Below are 22,191 nucleotides of genomic sequence, written 5' to 3' on the forward strand. Positions count from 1 at the left end.
CACATGTGATGGCATGCCCTCGGGAGTGTTTCTGTTTGACCACCTTTTGGAAAACGGCATTTCACGAAAGAGCTAAAGTCCCTGCTGTTCAAAAAAACGTTCTCAAAAGCAGGGAAGTGGTGTCCATTTTACCCTTGGTGAAGTGGAACTAGTATTATTGGGCTCTGTTCGTGGGCTGTTATCAGTGATGAATTTTATGCATTTCTTTTTACATGCCCGGTAAACTCCATATGCTTAGGTGATGTAGTCTTTGGGGTAGAGGAGATTCTGGTTGAACTCATCCTCTCCCTTGTGGAGGCATCGTGATGGACAATTAGGCCGCCCAGTTTCCTGTGTTTTAAGCCATAATGGTCCGTGTCAAAATTAGGTATTTATGCGAACAAAAGTAATTGGAGGAAAGCAGCATCGAGTTTTGTTTCTGAAATGGATCCCATGCCCATTATTAAAAAAGCCCCCACCTCGTCTGGCAGGTATTGACCAAAGGCCTCCACTATGACCTACGCCTGCACACGGCAGATTATGGTCTGAGAGTGAACAGGCATGCCGTGTGAATACTAAGCTTAACTATGAACTAAACTCTTTATTTGACCAGGTAAGGCCCACTGAGCCATGTAGCACTTTTTCAGAAACGACCTGGCAATCACAAATGAAAGCTCAACGAAGTGGCTTATCACGTGGAAATTTATTGCAGCCAATTACTCTTAAATGCATGTTTCTAAATGTGGAGGGAAAAACTGGAGGACCCGGAGAAAGATTCACGCGGCCACAGGGTAAATTCCAAATATACAGTAGGCGTCAGGGTCGGAATTGAACCCACGACCACCTACATACCAGTTATCATTTCACGACCGTGGGTTCTCACGAGATTTTTTTGAAGTATGCAAATGAAGCACACTTTTTCCTATTAATGTGCCACTTAAAATATGAAGGATTGACGTGTCAATGTATGTCTGTAACTACTGTGCATGAAAATGATGAGTGAATAAGGTGAAAGGTAAAATGATTTTGTTACAGAGGAAATTGAATTCCATTTCGCATTCTTTAAAAGTAAGTAAATTAAATTGTGAAATTTTATCGCAAAGTGCATGCCTTTTCTTGGCAAGAAGCCTAGACTCGTGGACTTAGTGTCAACACGGAGTTTAAGCAGCAGCGGCTCTGATGGCGCAGATGGCACGACGCACCTTGATGCTCTTCTGTCACGCAACGCAGACGTCTTCCTGGCCGAGAGTTCACCGTGTCGTCCTGTGGGGCTCGAAGCACAGCCGATATGGGCTTCAAATGCCCCTCTCGTGGTCTCGGGCCATGCAGCTGAATCGCAAGCAGACCAACGTCGCACACAGTAACCGTAAAATCATAGCAATTCATTCGCAGCATTTTTTAAAGATATTTAATCACAATAGCCGGGCACTGTGGCCCCAAGGCGCAACATGCCGAGCTACGTGCAGCACGGCTAAAGTTGTAAATGATAAAGAGTTAACACCCTTCTTAAGCTGAGCAAGCTGTACACACTTGAGATAAGAAATGGAGGGAATTCGAAAGTGGAGCATTGCGAGGGAAGCAGGTTTAACTCATCCATGGATAACATGAAACCTCGGCACCCCCGATTAGCGTGGTTGGCTCTGTGCGGTGCAAAAAGTTCTACATACATACATGACACAGTCGAAGTAGGCCGAGCCCTCGACATGTAACATGTCTACACATACAGCCTGGCCATTGACGCTGTTGTGACAGAGAGAGCGAAAGTGCTTGCCTCGTGATCAGGTGGTCGTGAATTTAAATCCCATGTTTGCAGCAGACTTGGTCCATCAGTCCTCGAGGCGGTCGGTAAAAGGGATACCTTTATATCTTTTCCAGGAGTAGTCCTTGGAAGAGAGCCTGGCTCCCCACCATAGAAATGTGGAATTTTAACCACCGATTCAGTCACCTACAAAGGTTGAGTGCTGCATCGTTGCACGTTTGTCATAGGAGGAAACTTGAAATTGACTAGTGGCATGTATGTTTAACTTCTTCTTTTGTGCTGTACATAGCCAACCTTGCCAATTAGGAGGGACAACAAACTAAACACAAAAAGCTGTTTCTAAATAGTGCTAACAAGTAAAATGTCATAATTCACACCCTTGTCACCTCGATCACAGTTCGTGGGTGGGGTGTGCACGGAGTCACTTGACCTTGCACCAATGATGGATGACTGGAAAACTTGGGATATTTCACCTCGTACTGTAATCAGGCTGTCATATACAGCCTCCCACAGCTGCTCGCTCCCCTATGTCTCCAATCACCATTCATGCAAACATTTTTCTTTGTTTACTCCTGCAAACCAGACCTTTTAGTTCAGTGGGGCTCGAATCTGGTTATTTTTTAAATTCTAAATACGATGTAGATTTGAAGGTTGTAGAACTAAAGATATAATGCAGTTTTTACCGGTTACATTTTTGAATGCCACGGTGAAAATTACATTTTGTAGTTAAGGGGTAGCTGCCCATGTGTGAGAATAATTTGGAGTACGAAGGTTTTTTTTTAATTCTCTCGGTATAAGCAGGAAATCACCCCCCCCCCCCCTCAATGAAATGTCACCAAGAGTCGACAGAGGCTGGATCGAAGTGAAATACGAGCACACTCACGGTCGGCCCCCCGGCTTGACAAAAGTCAACGATGCCCCCCGTCACCAGTGTTGTCCTCCACCCCGCCCCGCACCTCCTTCCGATTAGCACGGTTGGCTACGTACGGTGCGAAAGGAGTTCACCCGTGCCGTTTTGCCCCATTGGCGTTGGCACATTTTGTTCTGTGAATTGGACGAAAATTCATATTGGCCATCGCTTGAATCTGGCGCCGTTTTGTGTAACTAGGCCTGGGGTGGAGGTGGGTACGTTGTATTACAAGCTCGTTTCATCAGCTTGTAATACGGCGAGTGGTTTGAATGAATCCCTGAGCATTGCCAAAACACTTCGTATGACTTACACGGTGGACATTGTTTGTGGTGTATTCGCCCAAATCCATAATTTAAAAATAATCCTCATGCATGAGGAAATAATTCTGAGGAGGATTATTTAATTGCGCAGCCAAGTAGCCTTTCCTTGAAAAATGCGTCGCATCTGAAGTTTCCCTCGCTTTGTCCTGAACAGAGAAGTATTCATCATTAGCAGTGGAAATTGGTAAACCTGTTAATTTGAATGCTTTAGAAATGTCCAATTGCATTCTAGCATGATGCCCATAAACAGCACAAAGTCCTCCAGGATTTTAGAATAGATCACTCGGGTCTTTAGCAGTCCCAGACTGGACTCCAGCCTTTGGCTGTGTGGTGGCTGATTAACAGAGAAGCCTTAAATTACCCCGAAGATAAGAGTGCTTTTAAGGAATCGGTGCCCAGCAGAGCAGTGTGTCACGGATAGCACGGCCCTCTCGTGTGGTTGTGCCACCGCTCCCTCTCACTGCTCATCCTGTCCAGCCTCTGTCTGATGTCCTCGCGTGACACCACGCAACACCGGTCCTGCTCTCTCCCTGCTTGTTGTCGTTGTCGGTGTTCACCGGCAGGCACATGTTTGCCAGTCAACTCACGTCGGTAACAAACGATAGTAACAGCAGTTTCAATTATGTATATAGCGGCTTAATGCAACTCCTCAACTCCAGACACGTTAGGGGGAAGGAGGTGAAATGAGTGTGAGGCGGTTAGCGAGTGCAGGGACGCATGGGAGAGACAGAGCAGCACTGGCTTGGCCCGAGAACATCAAGGCCACATGCCAAGGGTTGAACCTCGAGTGATTAGAGGGGGGGGATGAGAAATGCAGTTTGAGAAACACTTTGTTGCCGTGCCTCCTGACACTGCGCGCTCGCTTTTGCATTTGTTTTAAGGTCTCTTTTGAAATCACCGTATTGTGTGGTGACGCTGCTGGGCAGTGCGTTCAGTTAAGAAAATCGAAGGTCACAAGTTCAATTCCTGGTCCGGCAGGCAACTTGCCCCATAAATCCTGCCACGGGTGAAAACATGATGAATTTGTGGGAATTCTAGATTTGAAGCTTTCGTGACTGCAAGGATTCATACTCTTAGGTTTTTTTGGTAAAGTCACGTTGGTAAAAAATAATACAATTATAGAAATAATAATAGAAATAAAATAATAAATCACGACGTTTCGGAGGCAACACAAGTCTCCGTCATCAGGTGGGACCGTCACAGCTAAATTTACTGTATCAAGTGAGGACAAATCCAAGAGACAAGCTCTTAAATACAAGTTAAGGGGGAGGGGGGCTTATCTGAATGTGGTAGCCAGGGAATGGCATTGCGTTTCATTGAAATGTAAAGACAGCAGTGCATATTGCAATATTTCGCAAGAAGCCTAGAGCGCATGCAGGCTGAGAGAACGCGTGCGTTGTGGCTCTAAGAAAGGGGAGAGAGGGGGCGAGCCCTTCGTGGTAAGCCAGCCACGGGTTCGGCTCAAAGCAAAATGTTTCCATCTGCTGCTGCTGCTGCTCCCAGCCGCTGCAGGGACCACCGCTGCGCGAGTTCGCCACCTGGTGGACTGAGTCCGCGCTGCACCCATCGCGCTCCGGCTGCCATCAGCCGAGCGCTTGGGGCTGGCAGGGGTCCTGGGATGCACTGGTTGTTCGTGGGGCTGAGCTCCGCGTCCGACGCGGCCCAGCGCAGATGGTCGGCACGCTTCTGCTCGTGCCGCCGCCGCTTGAGTATCCGCTGCTGTGGCACACGCCGAGTGAGACTGCCCGCGTGGACAGTCTCACTCGGCAGGCTGTGACTTACAGTTGTCTTCACTGTTTCCGTTTGGAAATTTACAAAGCTCTTCACACAAAGCAATCAGTGGGTTGCTGTTTGAGACTTTGTCCTTTGGACAAAACACAGAGGCTGCGTGTGTTTGTTGACATTATATTTATAAAATGAAAACGTTTACCAATAGTATACGTGCAGACTAATTGCGCTCTGCAATTGGGGAGTTTATGTAATTAATAAGGAAGTCTATTTTTTTTTTAAAGATAATGGCCACATTCATTTGCACAGGTTTACGGATGACGTGTAGTAATTTCCAGTCCAGCTGAGCTGGCACAGAAATGAGAAACCCAGTGATGTGCTGTGCCAATATAAGCAATCCTACCCATAGCTACTTGCTGTGTTGTGGGTGGTTCTCGTGGTTGGTTGAATTTTTTGAGTGAGGACCAGACTTGGAAATGGATTTTGAGTGAGCCTCACGGCACAGTTACAGGAGTGAGTTTTATATTTCACCTCTTTGCATGAATTCTTGAGATGTTGCCTAGAAAACAAATGCAGAAAGTGAGCACTTATTTTTCGTACATCATTTGCCACCTAAGGCCTGTTAACATGTGCGCCAAGTAACGTGGCACGTTAGAGGAGAGGCGAGGGATTTGCCATAGGTGATGGAGGATAAGTAGGTCCAGAACAGAGTAGGTCGTGAGTTTAGATTCACACTGAGGGACAGCACTTCCCAGTTGTTTAAACAGCTGGAGCAGCATAGAAAAAGTAGAGCAGGGATTGTGATTATTTAAGTAATTAATTACTCTGATATTTATAGGTTCGATTACCCGACTAAATGAATGTCATGAAAATTGTTGAAAACATCACCTCCTGATTTAAAGCTTTCGTGACTGCAGGGATTCATATTCTTGGTTCTTTCGGTAAAGTCACGTAGAAGGGAAATAATAAAATAATACAAATATAAAACAATAAAATTCTCACAAAAATATGGAACGCTTCACGAATTTGCGTGTCATTGCAAATACGTGAAGTGTTCCATATTTTTGTGCGAATTTTATCGTTTGATACTTTAATTATTTTATTATTTACCTTCTACGTGACTTTACCGAAAGAACCAAGAATAAAACATCACCTCCATTCGCACGTGGTGCAACTGGACGAGGGCTGATGGGTCGGGCTCGGTGAAGTTATTGGCATCGTCAGCCACGGCAGACTCGGACTATTTATTTATACTGGAGGAATCCAATAAGCTATAAAGCTCTCTTTCAAACATGTCCAGTTGGGGCAGATTAGAACGTTACAACAACAATCAATACAAAAACACGACAGGAGTGCAAATCACAAGAAAGGTAAACATCACCCAAAAACATACAAATAAACGGAACCCTCCCCATCTTACCAAGCAAAACGCACTGAGGTATTCACTTATTTTTCAGAAGCTACCTGGCCACATATGATAGTTCAACAAAGTGGCTTATGTGGAAATCTAAAACGGCTAAATTATTTAATCTAAATGCAGGATTGCAGGGTGGCCACCATTTTTTAAAATGACCGAGTAATTAAGCACGAAAGAAGTAGTCCATTTATGATTTATAGTGTGAATCGAATGAGTCATCTTCCCGGCTCGCAAAATGAGTGACCGCTTGCTGTGCCCTGAGATTGCTAATTTGAAAGGTGCTTTGGAAAACTGAGTTTATTGTTGAAGAGAAGAGAGGGCAGTGTTTTCTGGGGCAGACGGTGTGTTTGGGAGATGGTAAAGATCGATGAGGTCTGGTGGTAGGAATCGGTGAGACTTTGAAGAATTGTTAATGGAGCAATCTTGGAGTAGCGGATGGACGATAGGACGCAATTCGGTGCCGTTTATCGATCATTTCAACGCAGGTGTTGCTCTTGGGGTGTTTTATGGTCATGATTGTCAGTTAGAGGAAAGGTGTCCATCCGTGTGGCCCTAGTGGTTGGAATATATAATTTCGATTAGTAGTCATCTAAAACGTTTTATTTTACCAGTTAAGGCCCAATGAGTTGTATAGCTCTTATTCAGAAGTCACCCTGCCTACAAATGATATCTCAACGAAGGGGTTTGTCATGTGGAAATGTGTTGCAGTCAAATAATCCAATCGCATAGTTCTAATATGGAGGAAAAAAGCAGAGGACCCGGAGAAAAATCCACGCGATCATTGGGGGAGAGACACGCAAACTCCAAATAAACAGACGTCAAGGTCGGTATCGAACCCAAGCGTCCTGTATAACAGGCGAGGTAGTTAACATCTCACCACAGTGGCGAGATGTTAAATACCTGGTAACGTCACCAGAAGACTTTAATGTTATTGGCCACAATGTTAACGGTTTTAACGAGTGTTGGCATCCTTCTGTTGAAGGAAATTGTGTTTTTTCACACCATTACAGCTTCCTGCAGGGTTTTATTAAACAACTTAGGTTGGCATGTAGGGGAAATGTGTGATGTTTTATTTCTGCTGAAAGCCAAAACGTGTAGATGGCATTTTCTCCATGGCCGTCACTTAATACACTGTGAGCTGTCTTTACACTTAATGTGCTGTGGACAATGAGTGGGAATATTCACGTAAATGTTTATAGTGCGCTGTAATCTACGTGGCACAGATGAACCACGGCCTGATATGTTAAAAAGTTTCGGTTGCAATGTGGAGCAAAAAGGTGTCATGCCTGAATACCGTGGGCCAAAACTGCTTGTGTGGAAACTTGTTTTACGCTCTCGTATACAGAGTGGTTGGCACCCATTGCTACTACACCTCTGTCACCTTTATCTGTCTTTACTTGCTTTGAAATGTTGAAGAAATATCCTGGCAGCAAAGAGATCATTCCATTGCAAATTTTGGGCGAACCCGAGTGAAGGGCCGGCAAAATTTGGCTACACCCACGTGAAAGGCGTGAAATCTGTCGGTTGTCTCCCGGTCGGCCTGGTTCTCCAACTTGCCGAGCCTCTGCCAATGGGACTGGTCCAGCATCACGCACTTGTACGTGCATTTGGCATGAATCTTGTCTTCCCTTTGGGGAAGGGTCAGAGCTGGAAGTTGACAAACAACACTCGATAGCGCGCACGAGGCATTTGCGACAGAAGCCAGTGTGGTTCCCGGGCTTGGTTTAACTTGTCTGGTATCAGAAACAAACTCGGGAGGCAGTGAAACATCCCTTCGCCAAGGTAAGAAGTGGGACCCTAGAAGTTTCGGACGGATTGCACACACACTGAGGCCAAGCTGCTGCCATTATTTTCGAAGCCATTTCCTGAATATATTACGAAATTAATTTTAGATTTAGGAATATGTCAAATGAGTTGATAAATAATTGTTTTTCTACAAACTCGGGTGTTGACTTAATGACTCTAGGATGTTCTATTTCCATTAATATGAACACTGCTTCTTGTATCTATTTATGTACGGCCCTTATGCAGCCACAAGCGTGTTGTTCAGCTAAACTCGCACCTGCTCCTCGCAGTCACGGGGATGAGTTTATATTTTTTGTTTTTAGTTTTCTCTCCTCCAACCCACCCCTACCACCCCCCCCCCCCCATGTATATTCTAGTTACTGCCATTCTCGTACGTCGCGGTTGATAAAATAGTTACCACTTTGTGGAGTTGAGTAGTTGTCGTGCAAAGTGAATGGCCCTAACAATAGCAGTGTTAATTTACACCTCTTGCTCAAGAGTCGTACAACATTAGGACCGGCCCACACTATCTTCAGTGTGGAAACATTCCAAATAAAAAAAAAATATTCATAAAATACTCAAACATTTTGTCATTTTTGAGTCCCTGTTGATTATAGTTCGTGGAAATATTGCTGCCATTTGACACATTACTGCAGACGTGGCAAGATCGCAAATCCTTGCAATCCTCAAACGCTAAGACACCTATTAGCAACATCAGTAAAGATGAGCGCTTTGAGCTTTCGCAATTAAAAAAGAGAGATGACATCGTCATCCTCTCAGCCGACAAGGGCAATGCCACAGTTATCATGGACAAAACCACATACAATAACAACATTCAGGACCTACTTAATGATGGTAGCTATTCCAAAATTAAGAGATCCCACCAACCGCCTTGTTACGAAAACCAACAATATCATCACTGATTCGACATCTTTGATCGAACTAACCAAGCGGTTTTCCTTAAAACCCTCTTCTGCTAGACCACCCAGATTGTCTGGCTCACCAAAAATCCATAAAGAAGGGGGACACCCCTTCGTCCTATCATCTCCACCATTGACTCACCCACCTACAAACTGGCCCGATTTCTGTCTGAGACCTTACAACCATTCACTGGTAAGACCACCTCAGTTGTACTCAACTCGGCTCACCTGGTATCGTTAATTAAGTACATCTCCCTATCTCCAGGTGATTTGCTCGTTACTTTCGATGTCATATCTTTGTTTACCAAAGTTTCTGTGCCTGACACCATTGCAATAATTGAAGATTTGGTCCACCAAGGACTGAATGCTGATGTACCGGCCCTGGTGAGACACTGCCTCACCAACACTTACTTCACCTGGAATGGAACATTCTACAAACAAGTTGAAGGTACCCAAATGGGTTCTCCCTTATCTCTAGTTGTAGCCAATGTTTTCATGGAAAGATTTGAGACAGATGCCATCCAGGCATCCACTCTACGTCCGTCCTTGTGGAAGAGATACGTAGATGACACGTTCATCATCTGGCCACATGGCCTACCAGCTCTGAACCAATTCCTCAACCACATCAATTCCACACACCCAGCCATCTAATTCACCATGGAAGTGGAAAAGGATGGCAAGTTACCATTCTTGGATGTTTTAATCAAAAAGAGACCAGATGGCTCAATGGGACACTCTGTCTACAGGTAAGCCACTCATACGGAAGCCTATCTAAAACCTGACTTCCACCACCATCCATCCCAGAAGAATTCCCTCATCAAAACTCTACACCATAGAGCTCGATTTATTTCCGACCGTCATCACCTATTCAGTGAACTGGAACACGTACACCAAGCTCTCAAGATGAATGGATATTCAGACTACACAATCTGTAAAGCTATCACCCTAACCATTGGGAAATAACCATCTTGAGGACCCAATTAAAACCATCACCTTGCCATACATAGCAGGGGTCACTAATAAGATTTCTAAAATCATGAGCAAACATAACATCCAGGCTCTATTTAACACCGTACATAAAATGCGTGTTCTGATCCCATCTGTGAAAGATGTGATCCCTGACATGCAATACCTCCGGCGTCTACAAACTAAGCTGTGTCTGCGGCAGTAGTTGCATTGGGGAAACTAAGCGACATGTCTCAGACCGTGTTCATGAACATAAGGCAGATCTGAAACATGGTAGGACCAATACCTCGACCGTGGCTGATCATTGTTTTAATGCGGTGGGCTCACGCGAAATTGATTTCTCTTAGACGAAGGTACTTGCAAACCCACTGGCTATCAACAAAGATTCGTTCATGAAGCCATCTACATATAGACAGACACAATTGCAAACGAGAAGATCGGCACAAACTGAACACTCATTGGAAGGACGTTATCAACCAGTTTTAGCCAGAATTGGCTATGATGTTCCCATCCTACCACCTTCCGATGTTAGTTGTGCTTTACGCCCATTTCAAACTTGCGCTTTTACAGTCACTTGGCATGCCGACCCCTTGGTTGCGGCTCTGTGATCTTCCATTAACATGCTAATAATCTCTCTTTAACATGCTAATTTTCACCTGGCAGCCCTTTGGTGGAAAACCAACCACAGTCGGGTTGGCTGCCCACCACTTACATTATCATTGACTGCTGACATTTGGGCTACGCCTGTTTCAAACCCCTATAAACAGTTTGCCTTGGAAGCTAACCCCCCTTTTTCTGAAGACGACCGCTTGTGTTGCGATCGTAACGTCGTAGTTGTTATTTTCTTTGAACCTATCTACGTGACTTTACCGAAAGAGCCAAGAATATGAATATAATAATACAAATTATACTCATGCTACTTAAAAAAATACGTAATGTCAATAAACAACTTTATTCAGCCAAGAGCATCTGAAGGACCCTCAGTGATGATGTCATGGTGGCCATCATGAATGGGGACTTCATGGTGGCCTTGTTGCCTGAGGGTTGTTTCCTGCCAGCTGATTGTCTTGTGTAGTAGCAGCGATGACACAATCCCTGGCAACCACTGCCCCGTGCCCAGCTTTGCGATCTCACTGGGATGGGCACAAATACTGTCTGCTTTTCACCTACGCTGTTTCGGAGCCGATGCCAATGGCTGCCTGGTGTATTTTACGCATATTTTCTGTACTCAGGCCCCAGGTTATCTCGAGTGCTTACGATGAATGGGTCCCGTTAGAGTTCTAAACAATGACAAGTGGGACTTTGAGACCTCTATTAGCGAGCTGCTGGACGTTGTTATATTTCTAGAAGAGACCCCCCCCCCGCCTTGCCTCATGTAGGGGAGCACAGGACCGGCTGAAAATAGGTGCTGTTGATGTAAAATAATAATTCCGTGCTTCAATCAATTGGTTTACTTGTTATGTAATGCAGACGTCATAATAACTTTCCAGATGCCTCCGATGAGACAGACTGGTGTGATGTTGCTGTTCTTTGCGTCTGCCCCATCTTCATGGGGTAAAACTGCACGCCCCACGTGATCGAAACATGCTTGGCACACTGGGGGGTGGATGCCATCCTACATGGTTGTTTTTTAGCACCCGTGTGTGTGTGTATGCATGTGTGATAGCACTTTATTGCTGGAAATTATGATTTTTTTCTGGTCCATTATCATGTCAAGATAATGTCTGGCTGAATGAATGGGAGGGGAATGGCCCACAAAATAGAGGGATACTGCTAAATATAAAAATTGGGATATTTACAAAATCTATTGTTTACCTGCATAGCATTGGGAAAGAATATGTAAAATGTAAATCTACATGGCAGTGCAGAAAGTCACGTGCGTCTAGTAAATCATCATGCACTGGAAAAAGCAAACAATTTCAAGTTTGTGAATTATTGCCGAGTCACTGTCCCTCAGAGTGAGCAGCAGCCAATAATAGATCTGGCACACCCACAAAATAGTTGTATCATTATTCATTATTTTTATATTTCCGCATGGATAGTTAATTAGTAACCCAGATTAAATGTCCACGGATAATCAAGCATCATCTGTATCCATTCATTAATGGAACCCTTGCAAGGATTCTTCCATAAAATGACTCGTCGATTAAAATCCCATAATTTTCTTGGTTCCAAGGAGTGAATCGCAGTTTGAGGAGAGGGATGCAGGAAATCGTCGTTGACACGAACGGGGAGATGACGTGACGATCGGCTATTGTCACGGGGGTGGGGGTAGGAAGGGGTAGTGGAGCGGTTAGCGCGCTGCACTACGAACCCGCTATAAACCCGAGGTTCGATTCCCACTCGTGGCCCCCACTAGTGACAACTTTGAACCAGTCCAGAGCCTCTCCTGGTCGACTCGGCCTGAAATGAGTACCTGGTGCGGTGTGTTGTAAACATCCCCACTGGGGAGACAAAAGCAGCTGGTCGCAGTGCTGACCACCCCACTCCCTTTGTGTGCCGTGCCGTCCTTCGTAGGCGCTCGCTTAACAGCACTTGTCCCAACAGTCTGTGAAGGCTATACGGGGGATCTTTGTCTTTTGGGGTGAGGGTGGGGTGGTGTAGAGCACGAGCGGTGAGTTGGATTGCTCCCCGTGTGCCTCACCACCCCTTGTGAATGTCGCGCAGGTTTCCAGGCAGCAGGGGCCACCTCAGGCCTCATATGGTGCAGCCCATGATATGAGCAAGGCAGCCCAGCCCCTGGCCCCGACGCAGCAGCCCCCACACGCACCCTCACCCGGCCTGCAGCAGGTGTGTACCAGTGTTCTACGTGTGTGCTCACTTATGTAATATACACACATGCGCACGTTTGTGTGGGTGTGGGTGCGGAGAGCGGTATGCGCTCCGCTACGAACCCGGCGACCCGAGTTAAATTCCCGCTCGCGGCCAACGTCGGTGACGAATATCTGAACCGGTGCTGGGCCTACCCGAGGTCATAACGCCCTCAAGTGAGCCTTTGGCACATTGTGTGTAAACATTGCCACTAGGGAGACAAATGCGGCCAGGCGTGGTGCTGGCCACCCCTGACACCGTTAGTGTGGCATGCCGGCCTTTATAGGTTGATACTCCTCGCTTAACAGCACATGTAGGGGATCTTTTGTCATTCTGGGGAGCGTTAACCACTACAAGCCTCGTTCTCCAGCTTTCACTTTTAGTAATGGAGAGTTATATCTGAACCGGTTAACTCTGGGGAGATGAAGTTAGCTTGTTGTGGTGCTGCCTGCCTTAGTTAGAATCGGAATATTTGTACTGGAGGAATCCGATGCGCTATAAAGCTCTTTTTCACAGATGTTCGGTAGGGGCAGGTCAGAACATTAGAATAATACAAAAACACGGTAAGAGTGTAAAGTATAGGAAATGAAAGCAAATATAGAAATAAAACTAACCAATTTTTATCTTAGCAGATAAAGTTCACTGAGCTATTAGCTAAAGTAACAGAGGGAGATCTCATCTTTTGTGGTACTGTGGAGAGCTCTGACACTGGCGAAATTAAGTTATATTCCTGGCCGTGTACAATAACAGTGGTAATTGTTATTTTTACCTGGAGTGCGACTTCCTTTGGTCAGCTCAACTCCACCAGGTGGGGGGGGGGTATTAGTGTCTGCCACGGGACTAGCCAAGACATCCCTCTGCATGCCGTGTGCTTGCTGGAACGGTCTTTTATGCTAAACAGAGGCCCCCTTTGTGTAGTGGGTGGTAGGAGCACGGTGGGTGGACAACTGGACCATGATCCCAGCAGTGATCTTAAATGCCTCCGTATCGTTCGCAAGTGGGTCGTGTTCTTCCCTTGGAGCTTCTGTATAACGCCCTCTTGTGCAGTGTGAATGTTAATGGCAATTGCCTCTGCAGTCTACCTAGGCTAACGAATGTATCTTTTTGTTGTAATTGTGTGCGCATATCATTACGTGTCTGCTATATAGGCTTGGCACATTTCACTCTGATGGCTAGATCTCTATGTCGGGGTTTTTTATGTGCACCATTACGAACGCACACCTGTGCAACATCAGCACAGTGTCATTTTACATGTGATGCGGCAAAGATAAAGATCCCCTTTATAGCCTTTGACAGACGGTTAGGGCAAGTGATGAAGGCCGCCACGGTACACAAGGGGGTGAGTGGCCAGCAACACGTTTGACTGCTTTTCTCTCCCCAGTGGCACTCATTTGAGACTGAGTCGACCTAATGTGGTGAGGCAGACGTACTGTCATCTACAAAAGATTAACATCTTTCGGAAATTGTCTTACAAGCATACCTTCCTTTTGTGGGGAGCGGTCGTGTAGTGGTTAGCGCGCTGCGCTATGAACCCGGCTACCTGAGTTTGATTCCCGCTCATGACCAACACCAGTGACAATTATTAGAACTGGTTCTGGGCTTCCCCTAAGTAGACTCGGCCTCAAATTAGTACCTGGTGCATTGTGTAAAATATCGCCACTTGGGAGACAAAGGCGGCCGGGCGTGGTGTTGGTCACCTACCCCCTCGTGTGCCATGTTGGCCTTCATCGGTGCTCGCTAACATCAATTGCCCCAACAGTCTAAGGCTATACGGTGGGGTCTTTGTCTTTGTTTTGTGTGTACGTGTCAACCTGTGTGTGTGTGCGTGCGTGTGTGTGTGCAGCACCCGTACACAGCCAGTCAAGCTGGCCCTCCGTCCTTAGTGTTCCAGGCTGCCCCGCCGACACAGCAGCCGCCCCCCATGAATACGCAGGCTCCCCAAACGCGGCAGGTAACGTTGCTCCCCACGCTTCCTACACCCCCCCCCCCACGCTGCCGCCCGACCGGCAGACTCCTGAGCCTCTCCACACGTCTTTGTTTTGCTTTTTGTAGTCTGGAGGGTTCAGGGGACAGGGTGCCGGAAACCCAAAATAACAAAGAAGATCCATTTTCTTAGAATTCGGTAAAAAAAATTCGAAAGCCGCAATGCGTGCGAATACAAGACGGTACTGTATGAATAACATCAAACCGTACGTTTTGTAACCCCTGTTTTAAGAATGGCACATGCACAGTGATTTGTAATGACGCATTACAAATAATTGTTGGCTTTTTTACGTTCACCGCTTATATAAAATAATTAGGAGGGGTTTTTCACTTGGAAATGATGGTGTCGGGAGCCACAAAGCAGTCCTTAAAGAGCCCCGCGTATGGCTCCGGAGCCACACGGTGCCGCCCCTTGTCCCCATGGAGTGTTCCCTCGCGAGTGTGACACCGCTCCCTCCTCTTTTAATGCTCCGTGTGTGCTTTCAGAAGCCATTTCTATTCATGCATGTAGGCTCCAACACTCATTCTGTCTGGCTTATCAGCTGAGGTCCACTCTGCTGCCTCATTGTTTCTCCCCCCCCCCCCCCCCCCAAATCTTGGGAAAGTTGTGAATGGTGTTAACTCTGGTGTGGAGGGGTGTGACACGGTCGTGTGCTCCTCCGCTGTGGACGTGATTGAGAAGCTTGTTTTGCAGTAAAGCCTGGAGGAGACGTGCAGAGCTAACGCATTCTGGGCAATGACTGCTTCACGCAAAAATGAAGAAGACTGACTTGCCACGCTCAGACTCCCCCCACATCCCCTCAGGGGTTTAGTGATAAAAAAAACACAGCAAATTAACGGTTGTCTTGATGAGGGGTCCACAATTACTTTAGTCTTATCCACCTTTCGATCCCAATGGGTTGTTGTTGCCATCGATACTTGCTTCTAGGATGCTCCGGAAAGTCTGGTGCACCCTAAACTTATGGGCGATATGACTAAAGTTGGACAAATCCGCTAGAGTACAAAGTAAAGTTACGAGACCCGTCCCTAACGTGAGCTTTAAATTCACAGTAAAAAGTGTCATGTGGAGAAAAAATATATAAATTTTCAACCCTGTAAAGCTAATGTGAATGTCCATTCAGTATAATGCCACCCGTACACGTGTGTATAAGCGCACTGGGTGTACTGTGACGTACATACCGTGTATTCTCATCAATGCAGTTCATTTCAATGGGAGGCATCCCGCCTGCGCATTCGGATACTCTGCGTGGCATTCAGAACGATGGCCCAGTTTCCACCTAGCCATCTCGTCGCAAGTGCCCAACAATCCAACCTCCCTTGCTCTGCAGTATTCCCTGAGTATTGCTGAACAAGGCTACAGTTCTGGATGCTTGCAGGGGATGCTTTGATTACTCGGGTGGGGGTTGGAAGGGGTGTGGCATGTAAACAAATTCCAGTCCCAAGCAGGAATGTGTGTAATGTGAATCATCTGTTGGCAGTAGAGACATTTGTTTTGATCCCTGCCCCACACACACAGCAGGGAGGCTCAAGCAGCTTGGTGCCTGTCCTGATGTCTTGTAATCGGAACTAAAACTATGAAAACTGCTATATAGCTCTTTCAGAAGCGATGTGGCCATCACAAATGATAGCTCAACAAAGTGATAGCGCCCAAATGCTCCCAACGCATGTTTACTAAATATGGAGGGAGAAACCGGAGGACCTGGAGAAATATCCACGCGACCAAGGAGAGAGACACGCAAACTCCAAATATACAGGCGTCTTGTCGGGATTGAACCCACAACCTCTTGTATACCAGGTGAGGTAGTTAACATCTCGCCATCGTGGTGCCCCAGATGGCACGGACCTCACGGTATTTCCATTTGGCCACATTAAGTCTACAGCCACGAATTACACCGTGCTCCTTCAACCTTGCCCTGAATTTGCGAGACCTGCCTTCAAACGCGCGGAGCCTGCTTCTGCTCGTCTTATCTCCTTGAAATGAGGCACCTTGGCCGATTACGCATTGCGTAAGACGTCAGGGGGAATGGGAGCCGCAAGAACGCTCATGGTAGGGGCGTGATTAAAACATGTCGGGGATTATTCTCAGGACGGCGCTTATAATAAGTGGATGCGGGTGACAAGGGCACAGTCGTCGTCACGATGCGGGAGCGCGTGTCTCATTTAATATTTTGCGGTGGCTCTGGCCAGCCAGACCCCCTCGTTATTGTGATGGATACACTTGTTGAAAGGTTGTACTTGATACGGTGTGTGTGCTCTTTTAGTTGATATTTGGGGTGCGTAACCTGAAGTGTTGTCGCTTTAGTGGCTTCTGGTTTAGAATGCAGATGGTTCCTCAAGCTTTTTGGGAGTTCTAAATGTGCTTTGGTGTTCTCTCCTTAATGGTTTGTGTGGATTAAATGTTGAACAAAATGCAACACTTCAGGAACGAATGCATAAACTCATAAACAGATGACACGTCGTTTGATGGCTTGGGAAACTCTTGCCCAGTGGCGTAGCACTGAGCCCCCCCCCCCAGCATTGCAAAGAGCACGAGTGCGAATCGAGAGAGCCACATGGTAGTGGTTATACAGTGCTAAACAAACAATCAGGCAGTCGACGGAGCATGAGAGAGTGCCACATAGCGGTGGGGTAGGTGATGCTCGTTGGTTTCCGCTGGGACCTAAACGTGTGGACACATGGCTGTTGACTTACGTTCCAGAAACCAGTCTCCATCAACTTATTCTCTTGACCGGATATAAACATCGCTGTATTCTGACAACAACCGTTAAAATGTAAACCATATTGAGAATTAGAAAATAATTAAATCCCGCTTAAAATCAACATTAAATATTTAAAATACTAATCCACGTCTTATTCTTAGGTTTTTTTTCGGTAAAGTCACGTAGGTAAAACATCAAAATTAATGAAAATAAAATAAAACAAAAATCACGACGTTTCGGAGGCAACACAAGTCTCCGTCATCAGGTGGGACCGTCACAGCCAGATTAGCTGTTTTATTTTATTATTTTATTTTCATTAATTTTGATGTTTTACCTACGTGACTTTACCGAAAAAAAACCTAAGAATATGATTCCTTGCAGTCACGAAAGCTTCAAATCTAGAATTAATCCACGTCTGACCGTTGAAAAATGCAGCAATTACCCATTGTTAATTAGCGGCGTGTTCCATGTTGACTCTCAAAGATTTTCTTAACACTCCCCCAAGTGCATTCCAAGTGTCCCGTGGAGTAACAGCTGCGGGCGGCGGCAGTGGCTTTCCCTGTCGCAGGCCGTGGCACGACACGGATGGATTCCCGTAAACCATGCGGCGTCGATGACCAAATGAGATGACAGAAGCAAAGCAATCTTGTGCGTGGTGGTCGCCCATGCGAGTGCTTTCTAGGCTAAAGATTTTGCTTAGCTTCTGTCGAAAAAACTAAGTCCACTGAGCTATATAGCTCTTTTTCAGTGACGCAAAGTCTGAAGGCTTGGGCACCCGATTCACAAGGGGTTTCAGTAGCCGTGAGCAGCGTGGTGTTTTCCCCAAACCTATCCTCCTGGATCGTGCACATCTTGACGCCGCCGAAGTCGAGTTGAATGAGCCTGGTGGTCTTGGCTGTTGCGGTGGAGAGACGATGGTGCCCATTTAGGTTAGTGCCAGTCCCCTGAAGACTGGGTGGGTAGCAGGGCAAGGTGTGATGACCCTCACCCTGGCCGAATGAGCTCGCGCGCGCACATTCCTGGGGCATTGTGCGCGATTGATTGAGTGACCGGGGCGTTGCCGTTTGTCCGGGCGCCGCATTGCAGCAGTATGGGTGTGCGAAGCAGCAGCGCGTGATGGTGAAAAGCATTCTGAGGAATGTTACGTGGTGGATGGGGGCCGTTTCTAATTGGGAGATGTAGAGGGAATTGTTTTAACGTTGCAGTCCGCAGAGGAGAATTATGCGCATGGAAGTGTGGGGATTATTATCAAGGCATGCGTGACTGAGCAACTTGGTTAATGTAGCAAGACTCCACTAATTTAGACTTTCAATCACTGTAGCGGAGGCAAAGTCCTGTGACCCCTGGTGTCACGTACATTCACGCGACCACCTACTGCCCCTAGTTTGGCTCTCCATTGTGCATCCCTAGCACCCAGAAGGTAATCTCTTTAGTGAGCTGCTGCGCCTGAACCAGCAAGCATAGATATTTTTGTTGAAAAATAGTGAAACACCAGGGGCTGATGCCGTCTGTATGGGGCACGCTTGTGAGGCGACTTCTGCAATTTGCTTTTTGTTACCGTGCGGTGATCTCGCTGCACGGAGAGCGAGCGTCGCAACCGTCAAGGTGAAGGTCCAAATGCGGCTCTGTGCCAGCAGGATCCCGTGCCTGCTACTCGCTGCGGCTTCCCTGTCGCGAGCAGTGGCACGACACGGACGGATTCCCTAAACCGTGCGGCGCCGATGACCAAATCGCCGAAAATGCACTCAGTCTTAATCAGATAACAAAAGTTGGTCAAGCTTGAGAATAGGTTTTCCCCTTTTTTCTGGCAACAAAACAGGTGTTAAAACACCAAACTAAAACCTTTTACAAGGAATCATTTTCTGCATTAACCACAATACTTGTGGTCAGAATGCAAACAAAAAACATACTCTGAATATATATGCATTCTTTGAAACTGATTGGTCCACACCAGAGACAGCTTTCTTTCGAGCATAGTCTCGAACGGTGTTGGACCAGAGGACGCCAAAAGGCGTTCCTTGTGAAAGGTTTCAGTTTGGTGTTTTAACATCTCAACACCTTTTTTGTTGCCAGGAAGAGGTGAAAACCTATTCTCATATTTTGATACTGGCAAAGGATGATGTTAGTCAAGCTTGTGCGTGGTGGTCGCCCATGTGAGTGCTATCCAGGCTCAAGTTTGCTTCGTTTCTGTGTTTAGAAGTAACCTGGTCACAATAGATAGCTTCAATGAAGTATCTTATCACGTGGACATTTATAGCAGCCAAATACTATAAATGCATGGAGATTCTAAATGTGGAGGGAAAAACCGTAGGACCCGGACAAAAATCCAAGCGGCCACGGGGAGAACATGCAAACTACAAATATACAGCAGGCATCAGGGTCGGGATCGAACCCACAGCCTCCTGTATACCAGGTGAGGTATTTAACATCTTGCCATCGTGGCGCACACGGTGGTAAGATGTTACTCGCCCCGGTGTTACCATCGGGCTGCAGGCCTTCGTGGTGGACAGCAGAGGGCACTGCAGGACATTCCATTGTTGTGCTGTACTTGGCTTCCCATGTCCGCCATGTTCACTGACCAGCGTGGTGAAGTATGTCAACTAACACCCACGGTGCGGGAAGGCCCTCAGCTAGCAGCGAATTGACAAAGTGGGTGCGCACGTACGTGTCATGTAACGAGCTCATGGGGCCGGAGAGATGACTGGCTCGATCTAAGCTCCGCTGTTTAAGGCTCGCCCTGATGGCTTGCCCAGTCTCTGCCGCAACCAGAAACCCAGTCGCATGAATCCAGGTCTGAGAGCGAGAAGTGGCTTTGTCTTTTCCACAGGTTAAAACGGTGTTATGGCATTGTAATGGCGTCACAGCGACATTATGGTTTGATCCAAACGGGATTTGCCGTCGTCGCGGCGTTCCCACAGGTGTGCGTACGGTGTGGTTGTGATGCGCTGCGTAACTAACCTGCTCTCTCGAGCGCTTCCAAGAGGTTTGTGACAAGTGGTTTAAATCCTGTTCCCACCTGTTCCACCCCCTTCTGTCCTACCTGTGGTGTTCTCTTGCCCTTGTCGTTACCCTGGCTCCTCTGCTCTCTCCCCTACCTGCCCGCACCCCTTGTGCTCCCTGGAATAAAGCTCCCACATGGTTCCCGTGCGCTGCACCACCAGGTACTAATAACCCTCCCTCTGACCCTCCTCACCCCGCACCACCTCTATCGAAGCACCCAGCTGCCTCTTAAACCTGCTGAATGCTGCGATGGTGTAGGCATGATGCGACCATGACCGTACGCTCAGGTGACGGGGGGAAGGAAAGGCTGGCTGAGTTGGCAAGCAAAGGCCTCCTTCAGAAACTCAGAAACAGGAAGGGGGTGGGGCAGCGAAACCTTTTGCTCGGAGAGCATCCCTTGATTTGAAAGTGGGGGTTTCTCGTCAAAGACCCACGTGGTTGTTGTGCACTGGCTGACTGCCTGTGTGGGTGGATGTCTGTCGGCACCCTTTTGTGCGGTGCGAGCCGCGTCTCGTCGGTGACTGGGGAAGCGGTTCAAATCAAACAATTGGATAAAAACTGAAGTGAGCGATCGCGGTCGTTGAAATTCTAGAGCCCCCCACTGCCCATGAAAACAAAACCCCGTTGCCGAGCGGTAGCATTTCTCGCTCGCCAAGTGTCCCAATTTGAACGTGGACCACGGGCCCTAAGGCTGCACATACCACGCGATGTTGTTTACCGCCCGCCTGCTGTAGCCAATGCCCACGTTAGCATGGCAGCATGATCAGGGCAAGTGTTTAGGACTGCAATGCGTTATTAACTCTCTACTTTATCCCCGGACACAGGATTTTTTTTTATATAAATGAGATTTCTCTACAAACCCCAATTTTTACGGCTGAAATATCTATTAAGACCACTAATGCTGACTGATCGCTTGAGGTTAGGTTGCGTTAATGATCACCTGTGAGCACCCGTTGTTTTTGCTGAGTGTGGCTTTTGAGTAAGTGGGTGTTTAGACAAGTCTCTCAGCTGTGATGGCCTCAGCATGAGAAGCAGGTAAGCTCTCTTAAAGCCGAGGATTCCTCTCTCCCGATTACCGCTAGTCAATGTACACATGACCTTTGTTTAATTTGGGTTGATGAATTAGTTTACATTGGTCACCATTCACATTTTTCTCTGGGCATGACACCATCGCCAAGCTCGTATTAGCCAATGTGTTAAGCGTGTGTTAGAGTTTCTGTGCGTACAGTGTATATATAATGATGACAGATGGTGTATATTTTTAATAATGCCCTGTGTTTGTGGGAAATGGGGGAGACCTCTTTGTGAACGCTCGAACCAGGCTGAGCTTTTAATTGGTAAAATAAAAGCTGGAGCTGTTAGGGGTCCGGTGTGGGCGATGGAGCGAGAGAGAGGTGATTGAGCGAGAGAGAGGGGCTTTCCCCTGTGGGATCGGCTGCTGTAGGCCAAGATGACAATAATCCTCAGGGGGAGATTAATTGCACCAGTTGTCTGAAAGGAAATTAATTTGGGGCCTTCCTTTGTGAGCCACCCATCTAGATCTTCACAGGGGCTAGAAGCTCCCTGTGATGTAGCAACCTAAGAAGGCCACTTGAGCACTTATGGGAAATGCGTGTGAATAAAAATTAAATGCAATTTGCAACGTGTCACCGTTATGTACTCTGGAGGTTAAGGAAAAGGTGTAAAGGCTCTTATGGCATTAATATTTAGTCATGGCTATTTAAGTCCGCGGCATTTTCTCTTTTGCCCATGTCCACAAATGAGCTGTGAATGAATGGTGAAATTATTATCAGATGAAATGACGAGTATTGAATAGGTTTTCATTTGTACAAGATCTTAACATGGGACTATAATTATTTAATCAAAGGGTCATTTGTCGTAGATGTTGAATCGTTTAACCATCAGCAATAAAGT

At 46.7% G+C, this 22,191-nt stretch overlaps 1 protein-coding gene across 1 annotated transcript in view; it reads left to right on the plus strand.

Annotated features, from left to right (window-relative positions):
* The window catches only part of EIF4G1 (eukaryotic translation initiation factor 4 gamma 1), a 135,396-nt gene that overhangs the window by 39,051 nt on the left and 74,154 nt on the right, over positions 1-22,191 (plus strand). Inside the window, exons 4-6 of the mRNA XM_078869511.1 lie at positions 12,452-12,574; positions 14,439-14,546; positions 20,406-20,438. Coding sequence (XP_078725637.1) covers positions 12,452-12,574; positions 14,439-14,546; positions 20,406-20,438 — 264 coding nt within the window. The remainder of the gene's footprint in view (positions 1-12,451; positions 12,575-14,438; positions 14,547-20,405; positions 20,439-22,191) is intronic.

The sequence above is a fragment of the Lampetra fluviatilis genome, chromosome 28 (genome assembly GCF_964198595.1).
Source record: "Lampetra fluviatilis chromosome 28, kcLamFluv1.1, whole genome shotgun sequence".
Taxonomy (NCBI): domain Eukaryota; kingdom Metazoa; phylum Chordata; class Hyperoartia; order Petromyzontiformes; family Petromyzontidae; genus Lampetra; species Lampetra fluviatilis.